This window comes from Mus caroli, chromosome 12, assembly GCF_900094665.2.
Source record: "Mus caroli chromosome 12, CAROLI_EIJ_v1.1, whole genome shotgun sequence".
Classification (NCBI taxonomy): domain Eukaryota; kingdom Metazoa; phylum Chordata; class Mammalia; order Rodentia; family Muridae; genus Mus; species Mus caroli.
The window spans coordinates 64,346,808-64,368,008 of record NC_034581.1 but is presented as its reverse complement, the minus strand read 5'-3'; the positions used below and the strand labels follow the sequence as shown (position 1 = coordinate 64,368,008).

General features: G+C 42.7%; 1 protein-coding gene across 3 annotated transcripts in view; it reads left to right on the top strand.

Annotated features, from left to right (window-relative positions):
* The window catches only part of L2hgdh (L-2-hydroxyglutarate dehydrogenase), a 32,212-nt gene that overhangs the window by 8,096 nt on the left and 2,915 nt on the right, over positions 1–21,201 (top strand). The window contains exons 4-9 of one of the 3 annotated variants that reach the window (XM_021179471.1): positions 311–442; positions 5,891–6,053; positions 7,718–7,752; positions 10,801–10,968; positions 11,739–11,896; positions 14,005–14,136. In XM_021179471.1, coding sequence (XP_021035130.1) covers positions 311–442; positions 5,891–6,053; positions 7,718–7,752; positions 10,801–10,968; positions 11,739–11,896; positions 14,005–14,136 — 788 coding nt within the window. The remainder of the gene's footprint in view (positions 1–310; positions 443–5,890; positions 6,054–7,717; positions 7,753–10,800; positions 10,969–11,738; positions 11,897–14,004; positions 14,137–21,201) is intronic. The other 2 variants (XM_021179472.2, XM_021179473.2) reach the window with 2 other exon arrangements.

The window sequence follows — 21,201 nt, the reverse complement described above, 5'->3', positions numbered from 1 at the left end:
TAGACCAGGCTGGCCTCAAACTCAGAAATCCGCCTGCCTCTGCCTCCCAAGTGCTAGGATCAAAGGCGTGCGCCACCACGCCCGGCTCAGGATGTTAGTTTTAATGCTTTTTTTTTAAGATTTTTTTTTTCTTGGTGAAGGAGAGAAATAAAATAATGAACAAAGAAAGAAGTAGATTTATGAAAGAAAAATTATTTATATCAACCTTGATTGAGAGATCTGATAATTTTTTATTTCTACATTGACTTTATAAATTGTATAGCTGGTGATATTTCTTAACCTTATTCAATCATTTTGTCTTTTCCTGAAGCTAATAGTAGCTGTTGAACAAGAAGAAATTCCCAGACTTCAGGCCCTGTATGAGAGAGGCCTGCAGAATGGAGTCCAAGGCCTGAGGCTGATCCAGCAGGAGGATATAAAAAAGAAGGAGCCGTATTGCAGGGTGAGTGTCTGGCCAGGCTGTGCTCATAGGACGTTCCCTAAGCTATTCCAAATAACGCTGCTGTGAGTGAACATTCTAGAAGACATGCTTGGTAAATACATGATCATATTGCTACTGGGGATATATACATCAAAGAGAAATTGTTAGGTCACAGTTTATGAGTTTATGTTCAGCTTTGGCAGATACTGCCAAAAAGGTTTTCTAGAGGACCTTGGTTTATTCCCTCAGTCATGTATGTTCCAGTTGCCCCGTCTCCGTACCAACATGCGGTCTTTGTTTCCAGAGGCCACTTCTGTGGGTATGTGGAACAAGCTGAGAATATATCTTACTGAAAACACAGCAGGCCAGAAAGCTTTCAGATTTGAGGGTGTTTGCATAGGCTTTACCAGTGGAATACCCGAATCCAAAGTTTTAGAAAAATCAAAATATTCCCAAATTCAAATATTTTTTTAGCATCCTGTTGCTGTTAATAAAGCTTTAGCTATTTTCAGATTAGAGATTCTCAAACTGTAACATTACCTGATGCTTTTAATCTTATTTCCCAGTGACTTGGTGTTATGCACCTTTTCATATGTTTATTTCACACTTGGAAGCTTCCCCCTGAAGTTCCTGTTAAGAGATTTTCCCATTTTTCTATTGGGCTTATTGCGTCTTTTATAATTATTAATTCTTACTAATTATAGAAATTTGTTACATGGTCTGGATATGTCTGTTGTGTATATAAATATATACTTGCTCATTCATCTAAATATGTATTGTAGGCGTCTTCTGCCTCCTTGGAACTTGGCTTTTATTTGAATAGTGTCTTCTGAAGGACAGGAGTTCGTGATTTAATCAGTTAGCAGCTTATGCTTTTTTATGGTTCCTGCCTTTAATGTTCTGTTTGAGAAGCCTTGTCCTGCTCCACTTGTCTATCAAATGTCTTACGTGTTTTTCTAAAAGCTGGATTTTACCTTTCATTCGGAGTTGAGTTTTGTATCTAGCATGAGGCTAGGTCATCCCCCTTTATGAATACCCAGTTACTAGAGGAGTGTTGTTTACAAAGAGATCATAATCCCCCTGCTGCATGCAGCACCTCTTTTTGATAGGAAGTTTGTGTGTGCGTGTGCATGTGCGTGTGCCCTGAGAATGGGCTGTATTCTGCCCTACTGTCCCTTCCATCAGGCCGTATTTACAGTATGTGTGATGTCGTGTCTGAGCTTTGGTAGTTCCAGTGTGTGATGTCGAGCTTTGGTAGCTCCAGGGAACTGCGCAGAGGAGGCTTGGGTGCAGAGGGCCAAGGCCAGCAGAGGCAGCAGCGCAGAGCAGATGGGCACTGTTAGGGCTTCTTTCCTGGCCCTTCACATAAGGGACACTTTGTCACTCCCACTGAAATTGATCAGCTAGGAGATTCTGCTGTTATTTCGGCCTTTTGGATTTTTAGAAGACCAGTTATGCAATTTAATTTAGTGACATGAAATTGACACTATTTCAATTTGTTCTGTCAGGACTTGATGGTTAGTCTGAAATAATAGCCTCTAACTTTTACTAAATAAGTGTTTTCGGGAAGCACACAAAATTTGCTGGTGTTTTATAGCTTTATATGGATTTAATAAATTTTGATTGTGAACCTAATATGTTAGAATTTCTCTGACATGGATTGTCTTTGAGAATAAAACAATTGCCAGACGTGGTGGAGCACGCCTTTAATCCCAGCACTTGGGAGGCAGAGGCAGGCGGATTTCTGAGTTCGGGGCCAGCCTGGTGAGTGAGTTCCAGGACAGCCAGAATCCCTGTCTCGAAAAACAAACAAACAAACAAACAAACAAACAAACAAATTTAAAGATTTGTTTTAAAAGACAAAAAAAAAAGCCTTTTGATATCTGTAGGTTTAGGTGTGATGTAGAAATAATTCCAGTTCCATTTTAGTGCTTGAGAACAGGCTGAAGTGTGGGGGATCTAGAAGGGTCTCTGACTGTCACCTGCTGTGTATTCTTGTGGAGAGTTGTAAAGATTCAAACACAAGGAGCAAGATAGGGACAAGAGCCCATGGGTCTTTATCAGGTTTTACTGCCTAAAACCAAAACGTTGCCTGTATTGTGAGGACTGGGGATGCGTCTGCCTATTTTCTTCAGTCCTGACCATGCCATCCTTCTAAATCTTTTGACAGACCTGACCATGCCATCCTTCTAAATCTTTTGACTGAGGCAGATGAAGTATGTGTGCTGATAATAAAAAGGGATATATGTGCACACTTTTTGTTTTTTAAAGAGAGAAGAAATCGGTTCTTCTCCCAAGCTCCTAAGTGTGTTACCCCCAAAGGACTCAACAGGTTTATTTTCTGTTTGAGCGAAGGCAAGTTCTTTATTTACTCTGTGCCAAGTCCTTTAGATGCCGCAGGTATGGTTGATGTGTGATAGCGCGTGGCTGTCTGCCTGAAAGGAGTCGCAATGCTAACTCTTGTAATGAGTTACTTCTCTAATTTGTACCAACAAAGGAGTGCTGTTAGCTTAACGTAAGAAGGTGAGCAGCCCTCCCTGAGGTGAACCCCTTGAAAAGGGTGGATAGAGGACTTATAAGATGGGTGGGCCGTGCTCCCTCTGAAGCTGCCACACAGTGTTGCTCTCTATGTAATGGCTCCTCTGGTCATTACCTGTGACAGTGCATAGTAGAAAACAGTCTGGTTATTTCCTAAAGGGAACTCCCGTCCTCCCCACCAAGCCAGGAATGTTCCTGTGGCACACAGTCACGTCTGAGTTTCCCAGCCTGCTACAAAGAAGTTTACCAGGTCAACTCTAAAGTACTTCTTGCTCCATATCCCTTTAAAAAGAAGATAACGCCAGGAAGAGGACCTTGCCAAACTCTAAGCTGTGTCTGTAAACTTTGAAGTAGGAACAATTCTCTGAGTAATCCCCTGTGATACTCCTGACTTCCGGTCTGACCTGTGGGCCTTTTCTTTTAGCATAAGAGGCCAACCACATGGTTTTGCTCCTTTGTGTCCTTACTGAGTTTAGCTCCCAACTTTCCTTGACCCCCTTGCCTGGCTCCTTCCTAGCTATCTGACCTGCTGTGATCTGCTAATGTAGAAAGCACATGGCCAGCCCCCAGGCTGAGGGAAAGTGAGTCTATCCACAAGCCCCATCTCAGCTGACGATGCTACAGTCAGGCCTAGACCTGGGAACTGGACGGCTTGGTCACAATGGCTTGTTCCGAATCTTCCATGCACACTTGCTTTGGGACACCAACACTTCCTAAAAGGGGGGCAAGTCCAAGAGAAGAACAGAAGAGAGACTCTAGAGTTCTGAACGGTGCAAATACAGTAACCATGCCTCAAATGTTTGTTCACTCGGGAAGCACTTGCTTGCTTTGTGTGCAGGTGCGAGTACAGAGTGAGTGAGAAGGATGTTGGCATGGTGAAGAACTTGATTCAGAAGGAAGCACATTCGCAGAACGTTTCTCTTCCTCCCTCGTCACAGTTTTTATGCTGGGTGAGGAAGTTACACAGGTTAAACTCTTGATACATTACCTTCTAAGGTTGCTGCACCCAGAATCCTTTCTGTAGGTTAAAATTGAGTGTAGCTGTTAAGTCTCACATGTGTCCACCATATCACAGTAGGAGCGATTTCCTGCCTGTGACAAAGGCTTTCGTGTTCTAGACTCAAGCCTGGTGATGTAAATGGTGGGATTTGCCAAGTGTTCCATGTTTTATGAGCCCTTGGTCCAACCTGGGCAGCTGGAAACATCGTTTGAAGAGGGAGGGGTAGGAAAGTGAAAAGCTTTTAAGGGGTGGGGCCAATATACCATTAAAATATTTAAAGTGATATTTCAGATATTGATTTTAAAGTTAACAACAATGATGTGTTGACCAAACAAAAAGATATCTTTTTTTTTTAAAGATTTATTTATTTATTTTATGTATATGAGTACATTGTAGCTGTACAGATGGTTGTGAGCCTTCATGTGGTTGCTGGGAATTGAGCTCAGGACCTCTGCTCACTCCGGCCCATAGATTTACTTATTATTACATGTAAGTACACTGTAGTTGTCCTCGGACACACCAAAAGAGGGCATCAGATCTTATTACGGATGGTTGTGAGCCACCATGTGGTTGCTGGGATTTGAACTCAGGACCTTTGGAAGAGCAGTCGGTGCTCTTATCCACTGAGCCATCTCACCAGCCAAAAAGATATCTTTTTAAAAATATATATATTTATTTTATGTATATGAGCACACTGCATTCAGGCACACCAGAAGAGGGCACCAGATCCCATTACAAATGGTTGTGAGCTGCCATGTAGTTGCTGGGAATTGAACTCAGGACCTCTGGAAGAGCAGTCAGTGCTCTTAACCACAGAGCCAATTAGTTGCACTTAGAGCTCTTCTCAGGGGAAGAGATTGGATAGCTGCTGTGTATGTTCAGTGTAAGGGTAATACTCAGTATTTGCTGTGAGATAAACTGTTTTTCTTTTTTCAGTAATGGAAAGACCAATGACATATTCACCATGCATTCCAAAATAAATGAATAAATAAATAAAGAAAATAAGCATGGTTTTAGATCTAAAAATTCATGTCTTCAGTGACACAGAGAAATCAACTATTGCCAGGCTGTTCATTTCTCTAATTATGTGAATGAAGCTGAATCAGTCATGTAACATCCCATTCCCTGTTTCTGGTCTCAAAGAGAAGACCTGCAGCAGATCCTAGCAGTGCCTGGCATACAGTGTGGACATGGACTACAACAGCTGAGCTTTCCCTGGCTGTGAGTGCTGTGTACGTCACTGCAAAGGTCTCGTCAGAGTCTATTAAAACATTTGGAGACTTCAACTCAGAATCAGATATGAATCACCTCAGAGAGAGAAATGAACTGTCCTGAATAATAATAAATCTTAAAAACAAAAATGGCAACCTGGGGCAACTTTGAAAATCAAGCATCTTTATTTTTAAAAAAAATGAAGAAAAAGCCGGGTGGTGGTGGCGCACGCCTTTAATCCCAGCACTTGGGAGGCAGAGGCAGGCAGATTTCTGAGTTCGAGGCCAACCTGGTCTACAAAGTGAGTTCCAGGACAGCCAGGGCTATACAGAGAAACCCTGTCTCGNAAAACCAAAAAAAAAAAAAGAAAAAGAAAAAGAAAAAATGTTTCCTGGTTATGAGATGTTCTTATTTAGCTAGTATTATTTCTGTCCTCTAGTAGACATGCACATACACATGCATAAATCTATATACATACATTTGGTCATGAACACACATATATGTATGTATACATACATGTATATATTTGTGTGTGTATTCATAACCAAATTTAGACATGTAGTAAGAGCAAACTTTTCTGTTACTTTTTAAAGACACTGTAGGATTTTTGTCAATCAAGGATAATGTGTGTTACCCATCAAAATAAACAAATATAGAAATGCAAACAAACCTTATTGATTCTTGACTGCATCATTTGCCTTTTTTTACATTTATTCTAGGGTCTAATGGCTATTGATTGTCCATACACTGGCATTGTGAACTACCAACAGGTGGCCTTGTCATTTGCCCAGGATTTCCAAGAAGCAGGTGGCTCTATCTTGAAAGATTTTGAGGTAAAAGGTATTGAAATAGCTAAGGAAAACTCTTCAAGAAGTAAAGATGGTAAGCTGTCTCCGTCTTCTCTACAAAAGTTTTGTATTAATTAAAAATGAAATAGACTTGTCCCTCTTTTTCTGTGCTGATAGAACTGGGCACCAAGTAGATGTCTGACTGGCACTGAAATCTGAACTGTTGTGTACAGTTGGCCTCCAGACAGTTCCCTCAGCAATGCTTGCTATAAATTTTAGGGCCATCTAGGCTTCTTGAATCAGAGTGGCAGGGGAATGGCTTAGGGAATAGTAAGTGGTTGGCTATCTTTGAACACACTCAAATGGCAGACCAGTATCATAAAAAGACTCATCCAGGCCGGGCGTGGTGGCGCACGCCTTTAATCCCAGCACTCGGGAGGCAGAGGCAGGCGGATTTCTGAGTTCGAGGCCAGCCTGGTCTACAAAGTGAGTGCCAGGACAGCCAGAGCTACACAGAGAAACCCTGTCTCNAAAANNCAAAAAAAAAAAAAATAAATAAAGGCTCAGCCATTCTGAGTCTGACCTCCTGTGCCCGTTAGACTGTAGCTAAAGCTGCTTTATTCTGCTTTGGGATGCGTAGTCTTCTTTTTTAGTCAAGTGAGAGGCCTACAAGCCTTCTGTTTGATGAGAGGGGATATGAGGGAGAATTCAGTTCTTCCTTAGCAGGTTTTAAAGGAGTCTGGATTGTGTGAGCCACTTGCCCAGCATCCTTCTGCGCTCTAGGATGATGAACAAATTTATTCCATTGTTGTAAGTGGGGGGCAGAATAAGTCAACTCCACCATATAGGCAGAGAATGATCTTTCTTTTTTGGTAGGTATGCTCTACCGGGTGTTAATACCTCATCAATAAGTATGAGCAAATGTGATAAGTGCTCAGTTCATTGTTGGAATTTTTTGTGTTGTGAAAACTTTTGCTTCTCTGAATAGCCCAGACTGCAAAGAGTCGGGTTACCTACACTTGGACTCAAAGGTTGCCTAGTGGCTAACACCCTATGCTTTAGTTCTGTGGGCCAAAATAAATTCATTTATGATGGTATTTCTGTACATGCAGAGCATGGTATTTTTGAAGTACGGGGGGTTTATGCTAAGGTAAGCTAGAGAATGTGTGTTAGTTAAATGAATTTTAAAAAATCCACCCTAAAGCTGGGCAGTGGTGGCGCACACCTTTAATCCCAGCACATGAGAGGCAGAGGCAGGCGGGTTTCTGAGTTCGAGGCCAGCCTGGTCTACAAAGTGAGTTCCAGGACAGCCAGGGATATACAGAGAAACCCTGTCTCGAAGAAATAAACAAACAAAAAATCCACCCTAAAACTTTCCAGCATTTTATATTTTGTCAAATATGAACTGCTTTAGTCTTTTCACTTGGTAAAAAGTTTCAGAATGAAAATTAAAATGCAATTAAGGGGCTGGTGAGATGGCTCAGTGGGTAAGAGCACCCGACTGCTCTTCCGAAGGTCCAGAGTTCAAATCCCAGCAACCACATGGTGGCTCACAACCATCTGTAACGAAATCTGGCGCCCTCTTCTGGAGTGTCTGAAGACAGCTACAGTGTACTTACATATAATAAATAAATAAATCAAAAAAAAAATACAATTAAGACAATCACTTAAATTTGTCACTGGTATAATATTTTAAATAACGACAGCTTTCTTTTGCCCAAATAAAAGTTTCACTAATTCTTTTTTCCTCTCTGCCAGGCATGAACTATCCAATCGCTGTCAAGAACAGCAAGGTAACGGCTCATGAGCTCTTTTCCCTTTCACTGACTTGTTAAGTTGAATTATTGAATGATTGCTGTACATGTTCAAGTGTGTATAGACATGTGTGTGCATGTGCACCTGTGTGTATACATGTGAGAATCAGAGCACAACCTCAATTATAGTTCCTTGGAACCAGCCACCACATTTTTTTTTAATGTCTTTTGTTAGAATGTATTAATTACATAGTAGTGGGCTTCATGTCTTGTGTTTATATCACATCCACTCCCTACTGCTTACCTTCTCTTCCCAGTCAGTCATCCCTCTTGCATGTCTTTTGGGATTTTTAAAGAATATTTATTTTATCTTATGTGTATGGGTGATTGCCTGCATGTGTGTCTGTGCGTGGTGTGTGTTCCTGGTGCCCTGTGAGACTGTAAGAGGGCATTGGATCCCTGGAACTGGAGTTGCAAGGAAGATTGTGAGTCACCATGTGGGTGTGGGAACTGAGCCTAGATCCTCAGTCAGTTCTCTTGAGCACTGAGCCACCGCTCCAGCCAGCTGAGAGGTACTTTATCGCTCTGCTGTACATTGACTTATGAACTTGGGGAGGAGTGTGCAGGTTGTGCAGAGGGAGATTGTTCCCCTCCAGTCTCCATAGTCTAAAGTGAGAACTATAGGACACTGGATTCCCTGTACCATCAGTGTCAGGGAGGGCAGAGTCACCCTTAAGTGATATGGGTTTATAAACATTCTGTCTTAACAATTAGGGGATAGCTAGGGTAGCAGAAGTTGGTGGGTCACAGGCTTCCTGGCAGTCTGAGATGTCAGTTACTGAGTGGACACTGCAGCTGTGTACCATCGGTCTGTATGCCTAGCAGATGCAGGATGGCTGCTCTCTGTTACACCGTACTTAGGTTTGACAAATTAAAATGGGGAGGGGCAAAATTACTATGGTTTCACCTAATAAGATGTAATTATTCCTTATTTGAATGAAACATGCTTACTCTCCAACACATTTTAAAACTCATTTAAAAGTATTGTTTTTGTGAGAAGTTCATTATGAGTTATACTTCTACTCTTAGACCCTTAAGTGCTGAGATGTAAGAGTGATCATTTTAAACACCTTACATTAGATTAACAATCCCAACTGGAGGTTATTTTGATTCTCAGGGGTCAGCAACAGTGCCTGGATACTTTTGTCAAGACAAAAGATGAAGGGGTCATGGCTACTGGCATGTGGTGGGTGGAGTTCAGGGATGCTGCTAAACAGCCTCCCTGCATCCCAAGAAGTATCCTGCTTCAAATGGCAGTGGTGTTGAGAGACCCTGTGTTAGATGGTGGGAGAACAGTAGAGGCCACCATGAAGACACCCCACAAACTGAGTGACCTGAACAACAGTTATCTCCTCATACTTTAGGATCTAGAAGGCCAATAGCGAGGTGCTGTCAGGGTTAGTTTCTGGTGTGGTCTTTCCTCCTAGTTTTGTGTTACTGCCTTTGAGGTGCTGGAGGCTGAACCTAGGGAGCTGGAGGGAGTGTACCTAGTTTTGGTAGTGACAAAAGATGGATCAATCCATGTGACCTCATCTGGCCTTAATTGCCTCTTTAATGGGGTCAGAACTTCAACATGAGAATTTTGGAAGAATGTAATTAGTCCACGATAATGACGATAAAAAATAATTGGGTAGTACATAGATAAATGACTTAGTTCCCAACAAGTGTGAGAGGCTATCCTGAGGCTCTGTTGGTTTGGGTTTGGGTTTGGGTTTTGAAACAGGGGTCTCTCTTTGTAGGACTAGCTAGGCTGGAACTTCCTATGTAGACCAGGTCGTCCTGCCTCTGCCTCTCAAATGCTGGATTAAAGGCATGCAGTGCTATGCCCTGTCCTAAGAGGTTCAACTTGCACTTCTCTGATAACTCTGGGGTCAAGCTCCTTTCTCATTACCTGTTGGTAATGCATGCGTGTGTTTGAAAGGAGTGACTATTCAGGTCCTTTCCCCAGTTTTGTTTGTCTTGTTCTAGGGTTTCTCTGTGTAGCCCTGGCTGTCCTGGAACTCGCTCTGTAGACCAGGCTGGCCTCGAACTCATAACGATCCACCTGCCTCTGCTTCTCAAGTGCTGGGATTAAAGGTGCACGCATGCCTCAACTGCCCAGTTGAAATCTGATCCCTTACTTTCTGGCTGTTGAGTTCTTGAGTTCCTTTTATGTATTAGGGATTGACCCTTGTCAGGTGGAAGGCTTGCTCTAGCTTTGCCTTTGCTGTGCAGGAACCTTGAGTCTGGTGTAGTCCACTGTTTCATTTTTGCTTCTTTTACTCGTGTCTGTGGTGTCCCTTCTATAAAAACCGTCACCAGTGCCAGTGCCAGTGCCAGGGAGCACCTTCCATATTCTGTAGTCACAGGTTTTACATTTAAATCTTGACTCCATTTCAAAAAATGTCTTTGATTGTCTGAGATAAGATCTTGCTTGCTAAGTGGCCCTAACTGGTCTGGTGTTTGGGGTGTATTGTAGTTCAAGCTGGCCTTGAACTCACTTCTGTTTCAGCCACTCAAGTTCTGGTATGTAGGGATTTACCACTATGTGTAGCTTCAAATTCATTTTTGTACGTTTTACAAAAGAGGGTCCAGTTTTGCTGATGGTTACATTGAATTTGTTCTTTCAGAAAAAAAAATATGTATTTATCCTTTTTTTTAGCATCTGTTTTCTCCCCTTTGACTTATTTATTCCTTTATATAAGCATATGTGCATGCGTGTGTGTGTGTGTGTGTGTGTGTGTGTGTGTGTGTGTAGCCTATGTTAGCCAGAGCTATACAATAAGAATGCCTGCCATCCCCAGTCCCTGGAAAAGTATCTCAGCATATATGGACTATATAATGGGATTCAGTGTGTTGTTTCCATACATGCATATAGTTTGTTGATTAAACCCAATCTTCCTTTACCCATCGTCTACATTGCAACCTCTGTTAATTCCTCATTCAGTTGGAGTGTTTTGGGTTTTTAAGGTTTCACCCACAGACAAGGGCTGTCACATTTTCTTTCTCATGTTTAGAAACTAACCATGCATCTTTATTTTGTTCCAGGGAAAGGAGATTCGGTGTCGATATGTTGTCACGTGTGCTGGTCTTTACTCAGACCGTATTTCAGAGTTGAGTGGCTGCAATCCTGACCCTCAAATTGTCCCATTCCGGGGAGATTACCTGGTCTTAAAGCCAGAAAAGGGCTACCTTGTAAAAGGAAATATTTACCCGGTAGGTAATTTATCCTTCTGTCTTCTCACTATCAAGTTAGTCGGAGCCACAAAGGAAATGAAAATAAAAAACGTTTACCTGCTTTAGAAGAGAGGGTTTCAGGGCTGTGTGCGTGGTAACATCATCTGTCTGCTGTGGGTCTGTCCCCAAAGCCGCCTTCTGCTCTGTGGGTCACATGTCTCCGAAAGCACGAGCACACCCTGGAATACAAGAACCAGTTCCTCCCTCCCCTGTGATAGAGCAGCAGGAACACTGATGCCTTCACCAGTGCACTGGGAACAGGAGGGCTATGGCTGCTCCAGTTCCCGGAGGTAAAAGTTGGGGGTGTGTATATGGAGCGCTCACTCTCCTGCCTGCGGTTACCCTGCTGATGAGCCAGTCCCTGGGAGAATGGGAGGCTCCACCAGGTGACTGACTTGTCTGCTGCTGCTCACTTCCCCGAGGCCAAGGCTGGAGATGTGTACATTTCTTCCCGGCAGCCATGAATTGCCTGCTAGTCATAGACCTCTCTTATAGGAGAAAGAGCCAAGATTATGACAGTTCATCTTTTCTCCCTTTCCCAGAAAGATGGATAAGTGGAACAATATATATTAATGTCACTAGCATTTAAAAACAGAACATGTGTTAATAGAAAATCCTCCCTGAATACAGCTCGTGACGCATACAAATGTGTGGAGGGAGCTCTCTTACATCACCAGTTAGATGCTTGTGTGTGCAGTACACGGGAATGTGAACTGCGCTAACCGTTCATCGCTGTGTTGAGTCTGCAGGTCCCAGACAGCCGGTTTCCTTTCCTCGGAGTTCACTTTACGCCCAGGTTGGATGGCACTATTTGGCTAGGGCCCAATGCAGTTCTGGCCTTTAAACGGGAAGGTTACAAACCCTTTGACTTCGATGCCAGAGATGTTATGGAAGTCATTCTCAAAAGGTAATAATGTCTGTCACCTTTAAGGAGATTTTATGTTTTTTTTTTTTTTTTAACTCCAGAAGTTTTTGATATTCTGATAGACTAAACCTTCATTTTTGTGACTGTTATTCCCAATTAAGATCTTTCTGTAATAAGCATAAACTTGATTATTTGGTTTTGATGCTAAGGATTGAAGGCAGAACCTTGTCCATACTAGCTAGAGGTTTTTTCCTCTGGATTATGTTTCACACCAAGTGTAATGTTTTACTGCCTCACAAAAGATGTTGATGAACCAGGGTAATAACGTCTTAGCTAAAAGGAAAGTAAGGCCAAAGCCATTCATAAATAAAATTAGTTTCTTGCCAGGCAGTGGAGGCACACGCCTTTAATCCCAGCACTTGGGAGGCAGAGGCAGGCAGATTTCTGAGTTCAAGGCCAGCCTAGTCTACAAAGTGAGTTCCAGGAAAGCCAGGGCTATAGAGAGAAGCCCTGCCTTGAAAAACCAAACAATAAAATAAAATAAAATCTGGTAGTTCATATCTTAAATGTTACTAAAAGACCAGAAACGACTTTGAAAAGAGCATTTCAAGCTAGTCACCATTGTTTTGTAAGCTGTTAGATAAAAATTTACTAATGAAATGGCACACGCACTTGTGTGTGTATGTGTGTGTGTAAATCTAAGATTGATACCATATAGACTTATGACACTGTTCTAAGAAATAGCCTTATAGGACCCTGATATAGCTGTCTCTTGTGAGACTATACCGGGGCCTAGCAAACACAGAAGTGGATGCTCACAGTCAGCTATTGGATGGATCACAGGGCTCCCAATGGAGGAGCTAGAGAAAGTACCCAAGGAGCTAAAGGGATCTGCAACCCTATAGGTGGAACAACATTATGAACTAACCAGTACCCCGGAGCTCTTGACTCTAGCTGCATATGTATCAAAAGATGGCCTAGTCGGCCATCACTGGAAAGAGAGGCCCATTGGACTTGCAAACTTTATATACCCCAGTACAGGGGAACGCCAGGGCCAAAAAGTGGGAGTGGGTGGGTAGGGGAGTGTGGGGGAGGATATGGGGGACTTTTGGGATAGCATTGGAAATGTAAATGAGGAAAATACCTAGTAAAAAAATATAAAAGGAAAAAAAAAGATTTGGTACCAAGAAAAAAAAAAAAGAAGAAGAAATAGCCTTATATTTGGGTTTTCCTGTGTGCATGCACATGTGTGTGGGTGTGCCACATGCATGTGTATGTGTAGGCCATAGTTTGATGTCAGGTGTGTTGTACTTTATAAATGGCGGTATAATGCAGCGGGATGGAGCATCTCAGTGGGCCTGGCCAGGGTGCTCCCCTGAGGAGTCACTGCCATTTCATAGTTCAGTACAAAGGGAAGGTTATTGGGGGAAGGGAAGGGGCCTGGTTAAGGGCGGGGACAGAGACAGGAAGAGCGGGGTTTGGCTTGTACCTGGCAGGTTGGGCAGAGCCTAGGGGAGTTGCCAACCAGGTGTCTTCCTCAGTCATTGTCCTCCTTATTTTGTTTTGGAGACACACTCAACTAGGAGCTCATTGATTCATCTAGACCAGCTGGCCAGCAAGCCCCAGGGGCTCTCCTCCTTCACCTCCTCGGGTATGCTTGGCAAACACATAGTTACCAAATGCGCCTTCTCCCAGCCGGCTGGTCTGTGTAGCAGTCTCTCTCTTCAGAGGAGTTTATATACAACCCCTGGAAAGCATCTTAAGTTATGTGTGGGCTTTACCCTCTGCAGGCTCTGTACCAGAGGATTAGGTTGAACTTCTTAGCTTAGTACAGAATCTCACTTCAGAACTACTAGAATATTGTACCTCTGCCAGACTGAACTAGGGTAAGTGTCGCACTGTCTTAAAGACGCCTCTTTCGTGTATTGAAAGCATTAGAAAGCCTGAACACCAGCAGGCTTCACAGCCTACCATTCTGAAGCCGCGCTTCTTATAAATGTCGAATGTGAGTGAATTCCTCCCCTTATATTAGCCAAAAGCTTCTTTACTATGTAGCTTTTTCAGACTTTTTCTAAAACATAGAGATATTTTATAGTAATAAAAGATTCCTCTACCTCAAGGGTGTTTTTTTTTCTTTCCTTCATTCTTAGCGGCTTCATTAACCTGGTGTTCCAGCATTTCTCTTATGGAGTTAATGAAATGTATAAAGCATGTTTTCTCAGTGAAACAGTGAAGCATCTTCAAAAGTTCATTCCTGAAATCACCATCAGCGATGTCCTTCGGTAAGGCGATGTGAGAGGGAGGCCTGGCTGGTGATAGCCCTCGCTCAGATGGCACAGCCTCGGAGTCTTTGCTCTCTTTTTCCCAAGAGGCTAGCATCCCTCTTGCACTACTGTGTCATAGCCTTTCGTTCTTCAGACTCATCTGTCCATTTTTGTTGGTTTTGTTTTGAGACGGGGTTTCTCTGTCTAACCCTGGCTGTCTGGGAACTCTCAGGGGTCTGCCTCCTTTGTCTCCTGAGTGCTGGGATTAAAGGTGTGTGCCACTTTGACTGAGTCTTTATTATTATTATTATTATTATATGTAAGCAAACTGTAGCTGTCCTCAGACACTCCAGAAGAGGGCATCAGATCTCCTTACGGATGTTGTGAGCCACCATGTGGTTGCTGGGATTTGAACTCAGGCCCTTCAGAAAAGCAGTCAGTGCTCTTGTCCACTGAGCCATCTCACCAGCCCTTGACTGAGTCTTAAAAACCCTTTAGACACATACTTGCCTTTCGTCTTCTCAACTTAAAATTTTTTAATTTTATTTTTAATTGTGTATATCTGTGGAGAGGTGTGGTCTCATGTGCACATGAACCAGGAGGCATTGGAGCCCATGGAACTGGAACTACAGGAGTTATAAGCTGCCCATGGTGGGTGCTGGAATCAAACTCACTCACTCAGATTCGGGTGGGGCATGCTCTGAGTCACTGGGATCCGTCCACTACTTGTGCTTCTGTCCATTTGGACTCTGCTTGTAGGACAGAAGTAGGATGTAGCCCGGCTATAGTCGCTCTAAATCCTTGCTCAGGGGTGTCAGGAAAGCTTTGTTGGTGTTTTCTTCTTGGAATTAGAGACTTTCTGGACTTGCTGTGTAGATTCTTCTGAACTCATCAAGCTTATGTGTTTATCCTCCCTAAAGATAGTTTTAGTGCCCGTGCCAGTTGTCAGACCTAATCCACGGTGTATCTGAGGTGCTCATACTGTGGCATCCCCCTCACAGTGCTGTAGAGCAGCTGTTGAAACTAGCCTGGTGTAATATGTCCGTGAGCTTCACTCTGTATCAGCAGAGAGTGACAGTCATGTCAGCTGTCTCCCTTAAGGGGCTGGCAGGGGGAGATCTGCTCTAAATCTGTCTCTCGTGTCATTCTGAGGCCATTCTGATGGACTCCTTGGAAGGACTGCTAAGTACCCAGTTCACGTTTCCTTTCTCATCTCTTCCACTCTCCTTCTGAAATGGAAGGGGTAAAAATACTGAGGCATGGTTTTCCTGTGCTTACTTATAAACAAAGCCTTTTATTTTCTCTGGTTTACAGTTGTAGACTTAGAATGTCTTAAATCTGAAAACAGGCCGGTTAAATCAGGTCTCATTACTGCTGCTAATACTCTTTGGGTGGCTGGGCATGTGGGATTTTGTATCAAAACTGTGGCAGGGAGTTCATACCCATATTCATTACCACACTTTGATAGAAGCCTGAGGCAAGCCTGTTTGCAGGTGCCTGTGGAGACAGTCAACTCAATCACAGAGGAGTTCCCCTTTAGAGACATAGATGCTGATATGGCTAGTTTAGTGACCCTATTTGTTCCTTCTCTTGATTTCTTCTGGTTCCTCCAGCTGGTAAATTCAGGAATTACTAAAAACAAGGAATATATATTTGATATCATTTGTATGAGTTGAAAAACAAGCCAAATATCACACATTATTTGTAGACCACTGTGAAAATAAAAAGCAGTCATAAAACTAATAAATGCCTGGCTCAGAAAAGTGGCCACCTCTGGGAACGGAAGATCAGGATCTGCAAACACCACATAGATTTCTTTCTGCTTTTTAATTAATTTTCTATTTATTTTATTTTTATTATTTCCAGTTTTCATTAGAGTATACCTGTTGTTAACTAATATCTTATTATATGCCTGAAATATTTAATGATGAGATCAATAGAGCTTTTCACAGCTTGAAGCCTCAGTCCTGCCTGTCTTATTTGTCTTGCAACCCAGTATTGTATCATAAGCATAAATGTTAGATAGTGCAATCTAACAGGTCGTGCATCCATGCAGTCATGACTTAGATCCACAGCACTGCAAAGGAACAGGCTGATGGAAGCCACGCGTGAGGGAGGTATTACTCTAAAACTGTGCCCGAGAGCATCAGGAGCTACCGAAGGTCATGCATCTTCATTCTTATTGCTCAGCAAAGCATCGTGAACAACAATTTAGTATGATGCATTCGACTGGAATGTGAAGTTGTTATCTGTCAGATACATGCATGAGGTGTACAAGTTACGTGATTGTCACTAAGGCCTTTATGTTAATTCTAAGCTCCTCACACTCTTTTCTGATTAATATGGCGCCAGTCACGTGTTACTGTGTTAGCACTGTAAGGAAGTAAAAAGATGAAATCATATAGGCAATGATCCCCCACTTCTAATGTATTGTTTTGTTAAATGTCTTATTAAGTGATTAAAAAATAACATTTCCAAGAATGGAAGCTATACTATGTTATAAAATGCAAAAGCAGGATAGCAAGATACCTCTGTAACTTGGTGCCGTTGGCGTTTGTACTGGATAGTTGTTTGCTGTGAGGCCTGGCTAGCTTATTGCAGGTTATTTAATAGCACCCATGGACTTTACCCACCCACCCATTTGTAACAATCCAAAATGTCTCCAGATATTGCTGCTATCCTCTAGGGGGCAGGATTTCCCTAGGTTGAGAACCACTAGTCTAGTGAATTAGGTAAATGTCACACTACAAAATTAAAGAGAAATGTAAGAAACATTTTTTTTTTTTTCCCTGAGACAGGGTTTCTCTGTGTATCCCTGGCTGTCCTGGAACTCACTCTGTAGACCAAGCTGGCCTTGAACTCAGAAATCCGCCTGCCTCTGCCTCCTAAGTGCTGGGATTAAAGGTGTGCGCCACCACTGCCCAGCCATTTAGTTCATTTTTTAACAATTTCATACAAACATACTGTACATTTTGATGATTTTCTCCCCTCACTACTCCCTGCCCCTGCCCCTGTCTGTAAATTAGAGAGTAAAAAGTTAAAGCCAGTTTGGTTGATATGGGCTGAATATTGTCAATACTAAGTATATACTACATTATTAATAATCATAGTTTTCGCCGGGCATGGTGGCGCACGCCTTTAATCCCAGTACTCGGGAGGCAGAGGCAGGCGGATTTCTGAGTTCGAGGCCAGCCTGGTCTACAAAGTGAGTGCCAGGACAGCCAGGGCTACACAGAGAAACCCTGTCTCGAAAAAACCAAAAAAAAAAAAAAAAAAAAATCATAGTTTTCATACACATTGACATGAAATGGTGTCTTCAGGGGTGTGCCTTAAATCTTTGGAAAAATCTGAGTGTTGAGTGGGATTTCCTCAGATAAAACAAGAATGGTTATGTTTGTATAATTGTTGAAAAGTTTGTCAGAGGTAGGCGGATTTCTGAGTTCGAGAACAGCCTGGTCTACAAAGTGAGTTCCAGGACAGCCAGGGCTACACAGAGAAACCCTGTCTCAGGGCAAAAAAGAAAAAAAGAAAAGAAAAGTTTTTCATACAAAATGATAATAGTAATTCATATACAGAAGTTCTTTGTGCTTTTATACTTTAAAAAAAAAAAGTTCTCCTCAGAATACCTGATGAATCAATTGCAAACCCTGTACAGAAGGATGCCCCTCGACACACTTAGATCCCAGTGGTTTCCTCACATAAAGCCCTCTGAATCAAATCAGATGAGCGTCCTTGGATACTGTACAGAATTGGAACTTTAACAACTAAAGTATATCCCTTCTGCCCCCAGTCTAGACTGCTGGTATTCTGTCGTCTCTCACAGGACATTTATAGGATCTCACAATGTTCTCGTCCCTAACACTGGACATATAGAGTGCTTGCCCAGTACATACAAGGTACAGGATTCCATACTCAGCACCTACCAGAAAATAAGGAGAGATGAGCCTAGATAACAATCATATTCTCTCCTAATGCATTTTTGTTAAAGATTGGGAAGGAAAGTAACTGCTCCTTCAGGTCTGGAAATTAGGCTGATATTGTTTCCCTTCTCCATAGCAACACTCCAAGTTACACATGTTCACTCGGTATTACACATTTAGATTGGTAGTAGCCCCAACATGAGCTTTATACACACTTGGCTATCCTATTTAGGGCCAGCCAAAGATGTCAGTTACAAGTTTTCATAGCTTTTATATAATTGAGTCCACAGTTCTTAGTTTGTGAAATCATTCTTTTAGTTTTGCTTAAAAAATTGTTAAAAATATAGTGCATAGCTTATTGACTGTCTATAAACTGTAACACTCAAGTCTAGACATGGAGGAGAAGTAGGTGTTGTACAAGACATTGTCTGCCCTTGAGGCAGGTTTGGTTTATGTTTTCTAAGGTTTCATTTTCCAGTGCTTACCTCAGGCTGAAGTCTTCTGGAAGGAAAGGCTGCACATAGCTGTACTGTGTAGGAGAGAACAGAGGCTTCCGAAGATGCTGAGACCAAAACAAGAGGCATTTGTTAGCTTGGATATTCCATGCTGGTGTGCACTGTAGTTGGGTCTTAAGAAAAGCATGGTGGTTTATTTTTAGTTTGAGTTACAGATTTTGGACACTTAGGCCAAAGGTATTGAGAGATAACTTATCTTTATGTGGGAGAAAACAGTAGATATATTACTTGCTGTGGTTAATCAGCATTAACTCCAACAGGCTTAGCAGGAGTGAGGAATATACGGTTAGAAGCTCTGTACTGAGGCAAGTGACTTTACACAGAGGACTGTGCACCAGTGACTGTCCCCTGGAAGACACAAGGACAGGACAAGGCTCACTGGCAGTCTGACCAGCAGCTGCACTCTTTGCTGAGAGAATCAAGGTGTGCTGCTGATGAGTTCATAAGCTGTACAGATTGCAAACAAGGACCCCACATTAGTATGTGTCTTTGTCCTCACAAGTGTCCGTTTCAGTGCCATTTTTCCTGTGCTCCGCTGCTGTCTCTGAGGCTCGTCGGGAATCCTCTTGGCCCCAGAGTTGATCATTCACCTTCCCATGCACTTTCTTACACTTGTAGTTATTACTTAGCTCAGTGCTTCCAGACGGTCCTCAGTCTCTGTGTGTTCCTCTGAGGTTCCTTACGCACCACACCAGCCCCTCGGCAGTTGTAAGGAGAGGAGATGATCCAGCACGGCAAGTGCTTGCTTGGTCAATAATAGTAGCTGATTTTGTCCTTGTCCTTGTTGAGCCAGGCTGAGTTCTAAGGACTGTGTTAGCATGTTGCTCTTTGTATCCTCAGGCTTTTATCTGGGTTGCTCCAGAATTAACAGAAACGGTTCATGATTGCCTGGCTTCCCTGTGTCTTAATGATGCTCAGATAGGTTTGGTTTTTTTTTTTTTTTTTTGGTTTTTGGTTTTTTTTTTTGTTGTTGTTGTTGGTTTTTTTCATGCTATGCTTTGGAATATGAACACTTTTAAAGGAGATTATTTTGGATTCTAAACACATTTAATTCAAATTTTGTCTGTAATTTTTAAAACATTTATTTATTATTTATTATAAGTTCACTCTAGCTGACTTCAGACACACCAGAAAAGGGTGTCAGATCTCATTATGGATGGTTGTGAGCCACCATGTGGTTGCTGGGATTTGAACTCAGGGCCTTTGGAAGAGCAATCAGTGCCCTTACCTGCTGAGCCATCTCTCCAGCCCATCATCTGTAATTTTTAACTATTTTATAAGACAACAGAATTCTAAATCTAAAAAAAAAATCCCTCCTGTGGTTATAAAGCAGAATGTTGGGCACGGTACCCCACGCCTGTAATCCCAGCACTCAGGGTGTAGAGTAGGATCAGGAAGTTCAGTGCTGAGAGTGCTCCCCNCCCCCCCCCCGCCCCCCCGCCCCCCGACTCTGTAGCTGACCATGACCGGCCACAGTCAGTGCCCCAAATGCCTGTGAAGTTGGATAGGTACTGGAAGATGCTGATCTGTGAGAATTCTGAGGAATGCCTGTGTAGCCTCCAGGTCAGCTCGGCCGATTTGCCAAAGCCAGACAAAGAGATCGCGCAGAAAGGCAACCTTATGACCATACCCAAACGGAGCACTTTTGGGATCTACATCACGGACTTCCGGTTGGGAAGGAATTTGGGGAGGATCTGACAGACGGTGTGTGGCAGTAGTGTGCCAGGGTGGGGATGAGCTCCAGCACGCGCAGCAGGGTGAGAAGGGCTGATGTGGCAGACCCAGTGGACCAAGAGGAATGAGCAGCCCCGGGCCAGGAAGCGCTGGGCTAGGGTCTACAAGCAAGTGTTCATGTGCGCTGAGTACCAGAGCAGCAAGTCTGAGGGAAAAGTGTCAAAGAGCCTATGATCAGGATTCCTCCTCTGCCCGGCAAGGGACAGGAACCATCAGCTACCTGTCACTTCACCTCCTCCCTTTTCCTTTTCTTAAGCCTACCCCAGTATAAGTGAAAAAATTTAAAGTGAATTTTAAAAGGGCTCGAAGTCATCCTTGGCTGCACATGGACTTCAAGAGCAGCCTGGGTTGCATGAGACCCTATCTTTAAAAAATAAATAAAATAAAATAAAATAAAATAAAGCTGGCTGAGTGACAGAGTCTAAGCACTCAGGAGGCAGAGGCAGGTGATCTCTGTGAATTTGAGGCCAGCCTGGTCTACAGAGTGAGTTCCAGGTCTACAGAGTGACAGCCTGGGCTACATAGTTAGACCCTGGCTCAAACCAAAATGAAAACCAAACAAACAAACAAATAAAATCAGAACTTGAGTTGACTCACTACAATATTAACATGCTGCTGAATTAATTTTTTTATACTTGCCATCTTTTTATAATTAACTGGAGGTTTTCCTTATATTGGAGGTTAAACTATTAAAAATTCCAACTTAGAGTGTACTAGTTTTTTTTTTCCATAAATTTTAATAATAGTTTATTGTACTGGCTAGTTTTGTGTCAACTTGACACAGTCTGGAGTTATCACAGAGAAAGGAGCTTCAGTTGGGGAAATGCCTCCATGAGATCCAGCTGTAAGGCATTTTCTCAATTAGTGATCAAGGGGGAAAGGCCCCTTGTGGGTGGGACCATCTCTGGGCTGGT